The sequence below is a fragment of the Ylistrum balloti genome, unplaced genomic scaffold, assembly GCF_031769215.1.
Source record: "Ylistrum balloti isolate Yb309-2 unplaced genomic scaffold, AGI_CSIRO_Ybal_v1 Utg371144, whole genome shotgun sequence".
Lineage (NCBI taxonomy): Eukaryota > Metazoa > Mollusca > Bivalvia > Pectinida > Pectinidae > Ylistrum > Ylistrum balloti.
The window spans coordinates 462,372-479,026 of NW_026782627.1; the positions used below are offsets into that span (position 1 = coordinate 462,372).

The 16,655-nt window shown below is 36.9% G+C and overlaps 3 protein-coding genes across 6 annotated transcripts in view; 2 read left to right on the forward strand and 1 right to left on the reverse strand.

The window, feature by feature from the left end:
* LOC132561081 (transmembrane emp24 domain-containing protein 7-like) lies at window positions 1-660 on the forward strand. Its single transcript, XM_060225803.1, has one exon. It carries the CDS (start codon window positions 1-3, stop codon window positions 640-642), a length of 642 nt encoding a protein of 213 aa, XP_060081786.1. The 3' UTR covers window positions 643-660.
* Window positions 661-3,480: 2,820 nt separating this feature from the next.
* LOC132561051 (uncharacterized) lies at window positions 3,481-5,424 on the reverse strand. The gene is made up of 2 exons (XM_060225767.1): window positions 4,964-5,424; window positions 3,481-3,529 (listed from the first exon to the last, which is right to left on the reverse strand). The coding sequence occupies exons 1-2, from the start codon at window positions 5,422-5,424 to the stop codon at window positions 3,481-3,483; spliced, it is 510 nt and encodes a 169-aa protein (XP_060081750.1).
* Window positions 5,425-8,614: 3,190 nt separating this feature from the next.
* The window catches only part of LOC132561052 (tachykinin-like peptides receptor 99D), a 33,530-nt gene continuing 25,489 nt past the window's right edge, over window positions 8,615-16,655 (forward strand). Inside the window, exons 1-2 of one of the 4 annotated variants that reach the window (XR_009554682.1) lie at window positions 8,615-8,787; window positions 16,195-16,258. The gene's annotated coding sequence lies outside the window, so the exon portion shown is untranslated. The remainder of the gene's footprint in view (window positions 8,788-16,194; window positions 16,259-16,655) is intronic. The other 3 variants (XM_060225769.1, XM_060225770.1, XM_060225772.1) reach the window with 3 other exon arrangements.

Here is a 16,655-nt window from a genome sequence, read left to right on the forward strand (position 1 = left end):
ATGGCGCCGTTGATCTGTGGTCTGAGGATAGTAATTATCTTATTCCTGTACTGTTACCGATCCACGGCCAGTGGAACAGCCTTGACATTTGAACTGCCCGAGACTGAAAAAGTGTGTTTCACAGAAAAGTTCAGGGACACGACAACGAAATTGTTTGTGTATAAAGTATTACGGGGCGGAAACAACGACATCAATGTATGGATCTTGTCGCCGAATGGAAAGATTGTGTACAAGGCGGATCGCACTACAGAGAACAAAATCTTGTTTGATAGTTCCTACGGTGAATACCAATTCTGCTTTGACAACGAGTTCTCAGCGTTTTCTCACAAAGTTGTTTACTTCGACTTGCGCAAAGAACAGATAGACAATTTAGCTGTAGAGGCGGGCAACACCATTCCCACGGTGAACACCGCCGCCGAGTCCTCCTGCGACAATATACACGAGGTGATGTCAATGGTGGTGGACTATCAGCGGGACTACCGACTAAAAGAGGTGATGGGGCGCTACATAGGGGAGGTAATTAATGCAGGAGTCATGTGGTGGTCTGTCGGTCAAACTGTCATTGTCATGGTCATTGGCTTCGGACAGGTATTTATACTGAAGACATTCTTTACAGAGAGGAGTTCGAAAACGTCAATATAAAATGACATTGGCACAAGTGAGAACAAGAAACATTTATACGGAACACGTGATATAGACGATAGACGAAAATGTTGACTGTGATTTCACTAAGTTGAATTTCTTTTCCATTACGACTCATCGATTTGAAATGTCCTTTCATTGATAATATTGGTATACATACATCCCTTGCTGAAGTCGCTAACATGAACAGCTGTGTGTTTTGTGACAGTGTGAAATAGAATATTATATTCGATGGCCTATTTGAAAGAACACTTAACAAGCTAATCGATCAAGTCAAGCTCGACAGATAATCCGGCCGTTGCATTGAATTATTTTCAGTTCATCAAACTCAAGTTTTGCACAAGATTAAACTAAGCTATCTGGTTCACTGACAGGCGGTGACACCTTTTATCGACATGTGGTAAAAAACGCACCTAGGCTAGACAACACATGCTACCTAGACTCCCGGTTAATGATTTTAGATTTCGATCCAATGTTATCCATGTTAAGGTATTATAGTTGGTGGTCATTTGATGGGTGTCATTTTTATTACTGAAACAACAAATATATATATCGGACAGGTCTGTTCTGGATCCTGACTTAGAATTACACACATTCATCGCAAGCTTTATGTATATGATACCCTTTTTCTTTTGCTAAGCCTCCACAACACTGTAACTTTTAGGGAACTTTATTAAATATCCCTTGATGTATAATTCAAATCCCAAACGACGGACTTCGTGTTGTTTCGGGTATTGTGTAATTTGAATCTGCATGGAACCTTTAATAAAAACCACTTAGTACTTGTACTATGGTAGTTACACTGTACTATGATTTTGTGGAGAAAAACAGTTACTAGTAACTAACAACACATTATTTTACCTAGTTATAAAAAGTGAAGTTCTACATCAGCTCGGGAGGCTTCATCAAATCTTCCAAGATAATACATGCATATTGTGTATTTAGTCCAAGAACTCCGACTTTAAAGCATGTCAATATGTACCAGATTGTCCAGATTCGCCCTGATTATATGTAATTGGTATGAAATGAAATTAGTTTAATGAAAACTCATCTTGAATTGATATCAACAATAAAACAAAATCGAAAAAAAGTAGATAGCTTTTATTGTTTTATATCAAAATATCAAAACAGTTTACGTCTATATATATATAGAGGAAAATGACTTCCCAAAATGAGTACATTATAAAATATTTAATATTTTTATCATATTATTTAGATAGTCAATGTCAACAAATAAGATATTTGTTTCCTTTAAACTTCTTACTGGTAACAAGAAATAATTTACAAAACAATGTTTGATATATAACTAGGATGTACACTTCAACATGAACAAAATGAGGAAAACGTAACAATTTCAAATATCACCAATTACTTAAAGCAATAACACTTGATTTTAATATTATCCTGTAAACCTACCGTGACCTATTATCATATATCCATCCTGCAAACCTACTGTGACCTATTATCAGATATCCACCCTGTAAACCTACTGTGACCTATCTTCAGATATCCACCCTGTAAACCTACTGTGACCTATTATCAGATATCTACCCTGTAAACCTACTGTGACCTATTATCATATATCCACCCTGTAAACCTACCGTGACCTATTATCATATATCCATCCTGTAAACCTACTGTGACCTATTATCATATATCCACCCTGTAAACCTACTGTGACCTATTATCAGATATCCACCCTGTAAACCTACTGTGACCTATTATCATATATCCACCCTGTAAACCTACCGTGACCTATTATCAGATATCCACCCTGTAAACCTACCGTGACCTATTATCAGATTTCCACCCTGTAAACCTACTGTGACCTATTATTATATATCCACCCTGTAAACCTACTGTGACCTACTATTATATATCCACCCTGTAAACCTACCGTGACCTATTATCAGATATCCACCCTGTAAACCTACTGTGACCTATTATCAGATATCCATCCTGTAAATCTACTGTGACTATCAGGACAGACTTCAAACTGTTCCATAGTTGTTCACGAAACTAACTGACCAGGGACACCATGTTTGTTTTTAAGCTTGATCAGATTTATCACTGGTTATATCATATGTATTTTTTGTGATTATATCAATGTCAATATTTCATCAATGTTATTGCATTTTAAAGTAATTCAAACCACACTGGGCTATACGAGTACCGTATCTAATACTTTTTTGGTAAATAAACATCCATAGATATATACATATGTAAAAAAAACGTAACAATGAAAAAGAGGGAAGTATAGAAAGCACCAAATAAGGGCTCTAAGATATATCACAGCAAAGTAGGACAGCAACAACAACATGATCAAACATCTGTAATACTGACTAAAATACTGAAGCAAGCAAATTGTAGAAGTTGAGCAACTCAAAACTACGTAATACTGATACATACACTAGATTCTCCTAACTGCAAGTGTTAAGCTACATACAAGTGGCAAAAAATTTCACCGATACCTGGGTGTCAAAAAGAAACTCGTAACAATTAACAGCCTGTCTATAATGACGACAAGGCTAATACTGATATCATTAAAGTGATTGATATATATGTTCCACAATAGACATGACAGCTGTATAACCTGTGGGTAGATTAATACTGATGTATCATAATTAATGACGTATATGTATACCACAAACAAATACACATCACACCTGTATTACCTGTGGGTAGCATAACGCTTCAAATGGTAAGATTGAGCGTAAAGTGTAAATATATACAAATTTTACAAAAAAATGAAGAACACACAATGTGGCGACATGAGGCCTTGGTGAAATGGACGGAATGGAAACATCTGGATTCTGTTTGTTTAGATATTGTCCTTTATCAATGTAGTTTGAACAGTTTGTTGGTTGTATGCATATCATCCACATACCTGTAATTGAAAAAAAAACAGGTTCAAGCAAAAACAAAAGACAATAAAATCATATATATGTATTTGAAAAACAACTTAATAAAGGATGGAGCATCAAGTGGGAATTTTTCCCATATATTAGAAAAGAATAAGATATTCCGCTAACGTGGATGTGTGTCTCTGTGTGTCTGTGTGATTCAATACAAACTACATCTGTATTTCTAATTTACATGCGGTTTAAGGAAGTTGAACTGGGTAAACAGTTGGTTTCATGGCGTTTTAAGGTTTGAGGGTGCGTGTAGTTATAAGTTCAACTCATCATCCATATTACATGTATGGATACCTTAAAAACCATCATTGGAATTTGAATAGATACCGTTAAATGCCTTGGTTTCAGGGGTGTTTTTAAAGCCCTTGTCCCATGGATTTCGCGGCCCCATAACCCAGAGAAACCTAGACAGCATAACAATCTTTCCGGTGTGTTACTTTCAGAGGAAACTTTTCCTTACTTACATTAAATAGTATATTTAAAGTAGAAGCTAATAATCATTTACATATTTCTATATTTAGAGAGAAAATGACGAAGATATTAGAAACAGTACATATCCACATCCTCTTTTACAACCTATACACTTCTACATTTTGTAGAGCTGAAGTTTGTCTTGACAAGTTAGCTGAACATGTATCATTAACAATTTAACTGTCGATATTCTATAGGCGATGAACAATAAATAGTTTTCACACCAAATTAAACAAAGGCTGGGTATAAATAAATGTAACGAACATGTATACCTTGTGATATGCAAGCTACAAACCGTTGATGGAGAATTTCTCTTTGGCTTACTAAGGAATAGGTAAGTTAGTACATTGTATTACCAGTGGTGCTGGGTTCGATACCTAATGGCATCTTTTACATATAACATGTATATTTCAATATAGATAACATTACAGCATTTTTTTTTAAATACGTATGTCCTTAATCGGAGACAACATATATGATACTTTTTACAGAATACAGAGCTATTCATTCAGGAATACACAAGAGGCAATGCAAACCATATATATAAACAATTCGTTAATGGTAATATACACGTAAATCAGTAATTTTGCCGTGTTTTACCGCTAGTTGATGTGTTTTATATTAATGATATACGTTCATACTCATTTCCCTTGGGCGAAGAGAAAGTAACGCAAATTTTAAGAGAATTTAGCTACATATCTATTTTCCCACCTGATTCAGGTACAAATTCTTGAAAAAAAATCGTGTTGAGTAACGAAATGCAAACTTCTTTAAAACAATACTGTACAGTAGAGTATGGTTAAGAATATTTTTTAAGAAATGAAACACATTCACGGGTACGTTGCACATATACATTCTGTAAAGTACTATAAGTAATGAACATATAAAACATGTTACACAATTGCGGATATCTGTCCCGGGCTGGAAATACTTACTTGGTCATTGGACTGTTGATCATGGGGTATCGGCGTGATGGTACCAATGAGTGCATAACAGGAACCCCTCCGGCAGTACCCCAGTTGGGAGGGGCCACTCTGATCAGACTTCCACTGGATGGCAACATTTGCTTCAGTGTTGAGTACTCCTCACATCGAGTGCTGGGATGTGATTTAAATATAGCTGCCTCTGGACCTCTATCATAACTTCTGAGAGGAGGTTCAATGGTAGGGACCCAATGGGTCTCTGCCTGTGGAAGGTCTTTAGGGGCTAACAGTTTATGACGAGGAACAGGAGCAGTAACACGAAGGTCAGTTGGAATGTATCGCTTTGTTACCCACACGGTTTCAGGCCCTTCCTCCAATTCCCTTCGCTCCTTTTCCTTGTCCTCTCGTTCCTGTAAGTATCTACTGTAAGCGTATTTGTAGGCGCCAAAGGCGCCCATACTGTGGGCCGTCATCTCCCGATAAAATTAAATAAATATCAAGTATGATGATTGACGATAAAGGCAAGGTAACCAAGGAAGCCGCAGATCACAGTGACTTAAGCGCTTCAAAAAAGTCGATATCACAATGACGCTTTAAATGCCACCGGTGTACCCTCGAATTCACACCCAAATATTTTAAACGCCTGTGTCTAAAACGGTTGTAGAAAGACAAACACAATAATAACGCCTATTAACACAAATTAAGAGAAGCTAGACAACTGTAATACTTCGAATTTGAAAAGTTATCGATTTCTTGTTTCATATACATCTAGACAATAACTAAATACATGACTTCTACCACTGGTACGACCTGTTGTAAACTCTACGAAAAAAAGCAACATGGCTGTGACTATTTCACGCATCGACCTCTCAGATAGTCCATTAAATGACCGACTGGATTTGCTTTGTTCTTCGTTTAGAAAAGGATTATTTATGTATCACTGTTGTTATTTCATTTTAGTCCCGTTTTCATTTGATTATTGATTTAGCCGTGTTTCCGTTAATTAAAGATCTGATTGTGCTATCGCATGGCGCCATTTCCGTGTTTTTTTGTTTCTGTCTCTTTCGTTTTTTAATGGAGTGTTTTGGTATTGGTGAGATAGGCCGTAAAGAAGTGTTAATGCATTTTAATACACACTATTCCATTGTATTGTAAAATTAAACAAACAAATTTGAATTTAAAAGTCTGATAACCGTCACCAGTATGTAACCTATGAGGAACTACATTGTTTCCCTTGCACACGCCTTACATGTATAGATATTAAAAGACGACCCGGGCTTCGAACATCGATTTGTATTTAAACTTCACTCGTCCTATACCAACACGGACTTTAGAGCCAACGATCGTATTACACATTGCACTTTCTAACATCAACCAGATAAAAACAGGAATGCCGTTTTAACATTATATACTGTAACTGAATTTAATCATTTACATACGAGTATAGTAAAATTGTACCTATGTATAAAATCATCTCCCTAATTTATTTGAAGGTGTGTTAAATTGGTTTGTGGTAAGGCACAATGTATGTATACTAAGGTTTTAGTCGGGTTTTTAAAAATTGAACCTAGGTATTATATAATTGTACACTGTACCTTGGGTTACACCAATTATACATCGATTCAATGCGTTATAGATAGGTTCAAATAAATAAACACATACTTACGGGAAAAAATATGCTGAAAAAAAATTCTCACCGAAAATTTCATGGATTATACTTGAAGTATTAAAATATTACTTGATTGGTGACTTTTTTTTAGTTTTGAACTAAGGCAACACATACTAAAAAAGAATCAAAAGTTTTTTTCATGTGGAAAGTTTTGCCTGGAACATGCCACGAAAAAAATTAGTGTTTGCTTATTTTTCGGTTTCAAATTGGTACGATAAAGACATGATGAGACGTCTTCAGTAGACAAACACGGCACGGGACCACCCACCAATAGAATATAGGATGTTTATATAGAAGTCGCATATACGCAATCGGTTCCAGTCGTCTTTTTTAACTTCTGGAAGCATTTCAGGCCAACATTCCAGTTTTGCTTCAGCGTCACAACACACTTACCATGGTGACACACTGGCCTAAATTGCTGTTCACAGATGAGTCCAGATTTCACCATGATAGTAGTGACGGCTGTGTTGGGGTGTACCGTTGGCCGGGAGTACGGTACATTGACGTGTTCAGCGTCGTTGATCCAGCGGAGGAAGTATTATGGTCTGGGATGAAATTACAACTCATGGGGCCATATCTTAACAGCAGAACGTCACCATGCTACCTTGGCCTGCTGTATCACAAGGATTTGTTTTCAAGCCTGCATAGTTGGGATGAAATGAAGCGACGATTGCCTCGGGAGCCAAAACACCCCGCGACATAAAATGCATGACGTTGTAAATACTCAATCACACGGTAGAAGGTTCCTTGAGCATTTCTGCATAATTTGATCAGTTACATGTGTGGCATGCGTCCATGTAAAGGGTGGACATACGTAGTATTGAACCTGTAAAACTGGAATTGCACCCTTCCTTTCTGTGACTATCAATTTCATTCCCAAATGACCTACTCTCTGATTCTCAATGTCACAATAAAGATAATACACAGTAAAGACAGATTTTGTGTAAACTATAACATACAATACACATATGTATTATTTTGCATATGAATCTATGATCTGAACAGTTTAAACGCACGGTTTCTTTTTCCATTGATACATATTTTAAAAAAACATAAACATAACCACAACATATCCAAACTCGAACTCAACAAACTAGGGCAAAGTGTGAACAAAAGAAATATTTACACATACATATGAAAAAAATGCGAGGCGAATAAGACGTTCCGTGAAAAATCCAAGTCTAATGACGTTTCTGAATTGATTACCAACATTTCCAATGAAAAGTGATCTTAAGCATACTGTATACCAGAAAGGACTTTGTTTTCAACACCCCCACAACAATTTCTCCCAAAGAGTATGCAGTATCCTAATTTACATATATATCGTGACTGTTAAGGAACGATAACTCTGGTAGAGACTGCACCTGACAGATGCAATATGTGACACGTCACAACAGCAATTATACAAGTGATACCGCTATAACACGTGACATCAATAAACACATAATATCAGTTGATCACGTGACATGACATCGATACAACATATACATACACTATAACGTACAACACGAACATCGATATCAATAAAGCACGTAATATCGATAATACATTTTACATGAATAGAACTCGTGTCACCAGTTCAAAACACGATTTCATATTACAACTAGATGGTAAAGAATGAGCCCAATGTTATAGATTCCTCGTTTTTTAATTCCCTGGAAACATTTTTCTGATAAATCTACTCTACTCAGGGGCGTGTCCGCCAAAGCAAGGGAAATTTATCATTCAAACTTTGTTTTTATTCGTTTTTTATTTCAAATACCATATGGATTTGGAACAAAAAATATATTAAGTTAATGTCATCACTGTGTGTTTCGTCTCGACTAATCAGAGAAGGTTAAAGTTCAATACAAAATACTAGGTGACATGCAGAGTGAAGGCGGTGGTATTATACCCAGTCAGACTTACCACCAGCTACACAGCCAAGTAGGCCGCCTCTCTTCCGTGGTCCATTTATATTGGACAGTAATCCTGGTGCCAAGGAACAGTCATGTTATTGAAAGGGCATGTGGATGGTACAGTCACAGCAGTGTCACGACACAGGCTTGCTTAGACTCGACAGTTACGGACAGTCAGACTTAAATTGAAATATACAAACAATGATATGTGAGGAGGGAAGACAACACAGGACTTGGGAGTAAGTAGTTACTGGTGGAAATTCCATCAGGTGAGTCAGTAGTTGTATATATACATGTTTGTTTTGTAGTTCCAATTCAATTTCCCGTAATTTGATGGTAAACACGTGTTTAATACAAAGCATACTGCAGATTGTTGTGCTGGCATTAATTTCCGATTTCATGATATAAACGGCAGCTTTCTTCAGCTTCAAATTTAATAATTTGTTCAGAATACACCTGGTCCAATTCATAACTACGGTGATTATATCAATATTCTGTTATAACTATGATGTTCATGTCAATATTCTCTTAAAACTATGATGTTTAAGTCGATATTCTGTTTTAACTATGATGTTTTTGTCGACATTCTGTTATCTCGACGATGTTAATATCACTAAGATGTTAATGTCAATATTCTGTTATATCTACGATATTATATCAATACCATGAAATATATTTTGCAATGTACTATGTGCAATGTAAACTAATGTATGTACCCTAAAAATGTCTAATTATTTCTTAACCATAACATACCTATACTACGTTTAAAAAGAGGAAGATACGGATTCGTTAAAAAAAAATCTGAATTCTTATTCGAATCGATAAAACGAAAACTGTAATGTAACATGAGAATAAGTTCTGGTGTTTCTGGGTGGTAAGGTGTTCTGCTTCATCGACGACATGGAAGTCGTGGTCAATCCGAGTAATGTCACGTTCTAAACATACGAAAGAGACTATCGACTTTGTATCAAATATGTGTAGGAGCGACGAAAAAGTCAAACTTGATGTGACATATGTAAAAAACATATGTCCGTCCGGGACCATAAAACTTCGCCTTAATCTGTAGCAATAGTAACTGACACTTTGGAATCTGAAGGGATCACATACCGATATTTGGATCTTTGAACAAGATTTACACTATTTCAACAATGTTTCTCTTATTTCCACAGTGTTATAATTCCTATCCTTCATATTTTAACACTGAATTTTGTCTGGAAGTGTCATATTTCTCATATTTTATAGTGTCTATTGCATAACATATCAATATATAATGATGTTCAGCATCATAATGTGTTTCGCTGTATCATACTGCATAGTGTAATATTGTTCTATGCTTCTATATCAACGTCATTATTTGTCCGAGTCGACACGTTAACAAGCAAGTAAGTGAATCGGCCGGGGTTTCTGATATATAGAGTATTTAAATCAGTGCTGTCGCCTATTCAGGCAAGGGAATTGGATATTTCCCAGCTGGAATGATACATTATAACCCCCGTACGTGTCAAGCTTACATAGATACAGATATTTTAATTGCGGAAGACATTCCTATTAATTTTTCAAGATAGTGATGAGTAGTTTTATGAGGGGTTGGCTTCAAATCTGCCTCTGTTAGGATCCACAATCCAATAGCATTATCACCTCGTTATACGTTATAGACCAATAAAAAAATCACTGATAAAGGTTTCCTAAGAACTTTACTATTGAAGGGCTAACTAATCTATACACACTCGGGGGAACCATCTTATTTATCATCTCCTCGGGTCTACACCGAACGTGTCAAACAATTAAGGGCGATGTTTTGTTAATTCATGTTCCAAGGTCTAGGTTAACAGCGTGTTTGTCACACACCTAGGCTAGGGAATATATCTATTGATGTGGTGTGTCACACACAGGTGAGATATCCGCTTCATCATGGTCTCAGGTCTGCACGGGATGTGTCACACACAAGTGAGATATCCGTTTGATTATGGTCTCGGGTCTAGACGGAGTGTGTCACACACAGGTGAGATATCTGTTTTATCATGGTCTCAGGTCTACACGGGGTTTGTCACACACAAGTGAGATATCTCTTTTATCATGGTCTCATGTCTACACGGGGTTTGTCACACACAGGTCTTTTCTGAACTTAATGAACTGGTTTCATACTTCATGATATGAAATGACTATACCATACCCTATCCTAATCAGTCTATATTAACTGCTGTGTATTTCACGTGCTGATTGATACATCCTGACGCACTATACCAACTAGTACAATATCGATGCCAAGATAAATGGTGCTCTGCTATTCCATGTTTTTCAATACCGTGGAAACGACCATTACAACGATGCCAACCAGTTGGCCAAACACGTATGCAGTGTATAAAGTTCCCTATTGCCACCTGGCTTGCAGTTAGGCATTGTAAGTACGGAAAATGGGGGCTGATGATACTGTTATAGAGATACAGGTTGACGATAGTAGCGCGATCTATCACCCTGCACGCTCACAAGGAAGGGATGGCCGACACCAGAGGGCGTTCTGTCGATTTCACTTCCATCTGTACTATACTAACAGAAGAAGGCGGAGAATTATTTATATTGTATGCACGGACTTAGTTTGTAAAGTGTATAATGATAACCTAGGTACTGTGCCATGTGGTAACTGACACGCCCTCAGTAACGTGCTTTTGGCGCAGGTTAATACATAGTGATTATCTGCAAGTTACATGCATTTTTACTTGATATTGTTGTGACGCACAGTGATAGAACACACCAGATGCTTCTGTCATTGTGCTTTCTAAAATTAGTCTTTATAAACCGAGTTACATACAAAATTAAAGATAGCAAAATACCAAATTATTTGTTAAAATCGACCGCGGAATAAGTAATGCAATGTAAATAAATCCACAGATGGTTTAAAACAATAGATGGTGATTTCGGTATTCTCGGCAAGATGTCCCCATGTATTCACAACTTCGTCTTCAGAATACCGAAATCACTATCCATTGTTTTAAATCATCAGAGGACAAAGTTGTGAATACATAGGGACATCTTATCGAGAATACCGAAATCACTTTCTATTGTCTCAGATGGTTTAAAATGATGGTGGTGATTTCGGTATTCTCGTTGAGATGTCACCATGTATTCACAACTTTGTCCTCTACTTAATATTATGGTGTACTTCTCTTATCTGTCATAAATAATCGGATTCCCGGCGGTGTTATAGCAGGGCATTTAGTTTGGACAGCAGGGTTCTCCTTCAAACCAGATGCCACTCATCACGGCGATATCTTAACACAAGTTGATAGTCTTGGTGTGTTTTAGGAATAATGGAATTTCTACTAACATCATTGTCTGGAAGTTAAATTACAGATATATGACCAGGCAGAAGATAGGGCGTCAATTATCAGTTATCACAGACTCACGTGTCATGTTTTAGTGACAGGACAGGACATTTCCAATAAGGCTACAATGATGAACTGTCTCCTGAATGGCGGTGTTATATGGCTCTACACGAAATCTTTGAACACCATAATGGTCCCGCGGCAGCCATTTCTGATTTCAATGTCTATTACACTGCTGGAAAGAGAGAAAACGATCTCTTCTACCATTCAATTAAGAAAATAATTAATTTAAAGAGTTTCTTTCTTTATACAACTGTTTCATGCTATTTCGCTTCCTTCTACAGGACTACGATTTGTAGCCTGTCAGTTACAGAGGCCTGAGTGGTTCCATAAGGTTAAAATCATGTTTGAGAACATCCCCTACCCCGGTGAGTGATTCATTTAACGCAGCAGAAACACCCAGCTGTCATGGCTAATTAAGATTCGGCAATTACATCTTTCGTTGCAACCAGTGTATAGTATACTTCAGAAAAGCAGAAAATGTTCAAAGTATACTTAATACGACCTTTGTCAATTTCCTTCGACCGTCTTGCTGAGATTGTTAATGGAGTGACTGGGACTTTAAGAGAGCCTCTCCATCCTTTATATATAGTGGCACCAACAAATGATAACTGTAAACCTTCCTTATGATTAACATCGACTTGTATCTACATTACTAGAATTCCTTCTACTTCATTATAACTCCGTCTTCTTTCTCTAAATGTCCGTCTACATCACTATACTTCGGTCTTCTTCACTGAACGTCCGTCTACATCACTATCCTTACGTCTTCTTTACTGAACGTCCGTCTACACCAATATACTTACGTCTTCTTTACTAAAAGTCCGTCTACATCACTATACTTCGGTCTTCTTCACTGAACGTCTGTCTACATCACTATTCTTACGTCTTCTTCACTGAACGTCCGTCTACATCACTATTCTTACGTCTTCTTCACTGAACATCCGTCTACATCACTATTCTTACGTCTTCTTCACTGAACATCCGTCTACATCACTATTCTTACGTCTTCTTCACTAAACGTCCGTCTACATCACTATTCTTACGTCTTCTTTACTAAAAGTCCGTCTACATCACTATAATTCCATCTACTTCACTGAACGTCCGTATCTTTTACTACAATTCCGTCTTCTTCACGGAACGTCCGTATCTTTTACTATAATTCCGTCTTCTTCACTGAACGTCCGTATACATTGCTAAAATTCCGTCTTATTTACTGAACGTCCGTCTACTACACTATAATTCCGTCTTCTTCACTGAACGTCCGTATACATTGCTAAAATTCCGTCTTATTTACTGAACGTCCGTCTACTACACTATAATTCCGTCTACTTCACTGAACGTCTGCTTCACTATAATTCTGTCTTCTTCGCTGAACGTCCGTCTACAATATCTTTATCAATATCAATATCTTTCCATACATTAACACTCCTGAAAGATTTACTGTTCATTTACTCTTTATGCATTTTACCTTATTGTTTAATAAACAATTCTAGATATGATGATTCTCCCTTGTAGATCGGCCATTTTACATTGTATTCGAGACAATTGATGACATTCTTTTTCAATGGTTTCCCCCGTGTATAACATCTAGAATAATATATTGGCACGCGCCTATAAAGAACATTTATTGTGATTCGCAGTGACAACAGAATCCGAGAATACCATATAAGTTCGAACCAATAAGCCGGTTGTATCAGTACTACAAGCTGCGGGAGGTGACAAATTTTTGTGTTTTACAAAATTGTCACAATAATTTGTAGTCTTCACAGCCAGCTGTGTTAAATGACGATAATGTTGGTGAGATTGTCGAAAGTGAAATTCCAGATTTGTATCATTCTAATGTGAATATCCAAGTGAAATTCGAAATCGATACCAGTAACGTGATATATATATATGGAGGGTATTTATTTAATATCTACCAATGGAACCAATTGTAACGACCCCTCGATAAAATCAGAACGTCACGGTCTATTGTTTCGAAAAGATTATCATTTTTGAAGTAATGTGTAAGTCTAATACCAAATGCGAGTAATACTGTGACCTCAATGTTACAACTACGGTAGTGAAAACAAACCACAACGTAAGACACAACACTGAATATAACCAGAAAAATCACACAATCAGCTTTTAAGAAAATCATTTCAACTGTATGAAGACCGAAATCAGGAAGAGGCGGGGATTGTTACCACCAAGAAAAGGTTTGGTTCGGTTTTATATAGTTTAACGCCCTATAAATAGCTGTGGTAATTTAAGGACGGCCTTCCTATGTAAGAGAAATGAGAGTGTGTTTTAAGAGTGTGTTTGTGGGAGGCTACGATATGTAAGAGCCGACTACAAAGTGCTAGTACCGAAAATACCCAGCACAACGCCCCACCAGGTTGACATACAGCTTGGAGAGGTATCTGTTCTGCCAGGTACCTAGCCATTGATGTGTCTGTTCAAGTTCGAAAGAATAAATAACAAGGACTACATGTAAACATATGTAGCTTACTGACAATTTGTACTTTGTGAAGCATTTGTAGACAGACTACCTGAGTTTTGTGTTGGTAGTGTATCTACATTTTCTTTGTTTGTAGACTGGCGATGTCGTCCTTGTATATTTAGAGGAAGTATACTTTGTGCAATGTCATCCTGGTATGTTTAGAGGAAGTATACTTTGTTTGTAGACTGGTAATGTCATCCTTGTATGTTTAGAGGAAGTAGACTTTGTGATTTTAGACTGGCAATGTCGTCCTGGTATGTTTAGAGGAAGTATACTTTGTGATTTTAGACTGGCAATGTCGTCCTGGTATGTTTAGAGGAAGTATACTTTGTGATTTTAGACTGGCAATGTCGTTCTGGTATGTTTAGAGGAAGTAGACTTTGTGATTTTAGACTGGCAATGTCGTCCTGGTATGTTTAGAGGAAGTATACTTTGTGATTTTAGACTGGCAATGTCGTCCTGGTATGTTTAGAGGAAGTAGACTTTGTGATTTTAGACTGGCAATGTCGTCCTGGTATGTTTAGAGGAAGTAGACTGTGTTTGTAGACTGGCAATGTCGTCCTGGTATGTTTAGAGGAAGTAGACTTTGTGATTTTAGACTGGCAATGTCGTCCTGGTATGTTTAGAGGAAGTATACTTTGTGATTTTAGACTGGCAATGTCGTCCTGGTATGTTTAGAGGAAGTATACTTTGTGATTTTAGACTGGCAATGTCGTCCTGGTATGTTTAGAGGAAGTATACTTTGTGATTTTAGACTGGCAATGTCGTCCTGGTATGTTTAGAGGAAGTATACTTTGTGATTTTAGACTGGCAATGTCGTCCTGGTATGTTTAGAGGAAGTAGACTTTGTGATTTTAGACTGGCAATGTCGTCCTGGTATGTTTAGAGGAAGTATACTTTGTGATTTTAGACTGGCAATGTCGTCCTGGTATGTTTAGAGGAAGTAGACTTTGTGATTTTAGACTGGCAATGTCGTCTTCGTGTTTGTGGAGTAGCTATATTTTGTCACTAACTCTCACGGAAATCCTTTGTATTTGTACTCGGTGTTACTGATCAGTGTTGTCGGTAAGATGGTAGTAGAAGATATACGGTCCTTAAAACATGTTTTCCTATTTGTCAAATCTTCTTCCTGACGTCAGGATATTTGATTTCGACTATCAAAAGAAAATGCACTGACATAACCAGTGAAAATGTATAGGGAGATGTAAGATATAATATTATTAAATTAATAGTGTATGCGTGCCACTATTAGCCGGACTAGTTAGCCGTACCTGTAGGAAAGAAACCTCCAATTAGTGAACAGTTTGATCCGAATCTTGTTTATAATGTATAACTTTCTGTTAATTTCTGAAGCTAGACATTTCGGAACTCATTACCGACTATGAAAACTGACAACATTTAATGCACCTAACGGTAGTATTCTGATACAAACTATACCTTAATTTTATTTCTGTGATTTAGAGTCTATAAACCGACAGACGAGTGTTCAGCTTATTCGATACCGCACGTGCTATATAAATAAGTGAGTCTTGTTATAGCCTTAGCTAACAAAGATGATGTCTCTGAGTTAATCCCATTAGCAAATTACGGTTCGGGTTCGGAAGGTGGAAGTTTGGTCAATTCTAGAATTAATTGTAGTTCTAAAATAAACTTTGCAGAATATTTGGGATAGATTAAGGGTAGGTAAATGTGTTATAACTTCATACAAAACACGAATATTAGTACCAGGATTCTTACAGATAGCGTGGGAAACAACCTGGTGTTGAAGTGAATACAGCTAGTGAGTATCAGTATTTTTTTCTATGCAGATAAAGAGGCATCTATTGGTTTGGTCACATGGGAAACAACCTGGTGTTGAAGTGGATACAGCTAGTGAGTATCAGTATTTTTTCTATGTAGATACAGAGGCATCTATTGGTTGGGTCATGTGGGACACAGAATATTACGAATAAAATATTACGAATATAGTATTCCATTAGATTCATCTGCTACAATTAATTATTAATTTAAGTTATGTAGATGTATAAACAAATGACGTTCCTTCACGCGGATTTTTTTTAATATCGTCAGTGGATTAGATTAATCCAGTTAAGGCCAGTAGGAGCCTCCACAATATCGACAGTAAACATTACGTTTCAGCATTTTTGTTTCGTTTACATACCATCATTTTAAGGAAATCAATATATGTACAATAAATGGTCATTTAAGAAATATGGTGACGTAGGAATATTAAAAGATGTCGGTTCCTAGCGTAAAGTATGTCATTGGA

Coding starts and splice junctions, on each gene's coding strand:
- LOC132561081 (XM_060225803.1), top strand. CDS start 1: ATGGCGCCGTTGATCTGTGGTCTGAGGATAGTAATTATCTTATTCCTG.
- LOC132561051 (XM_060225767.1), bottom strand. CDS start 5,424: ATGACGGCCCACAGTATGGGCGCCTTTGGCGCCTACAAATACGCTTAC. Junction 3,530..4,963: donor ATCAACAGTCCAATGACCAA/GTAAGTATTTCC, acceptor TTTCAATTACAG/GTATGTGGATGATATGCATA.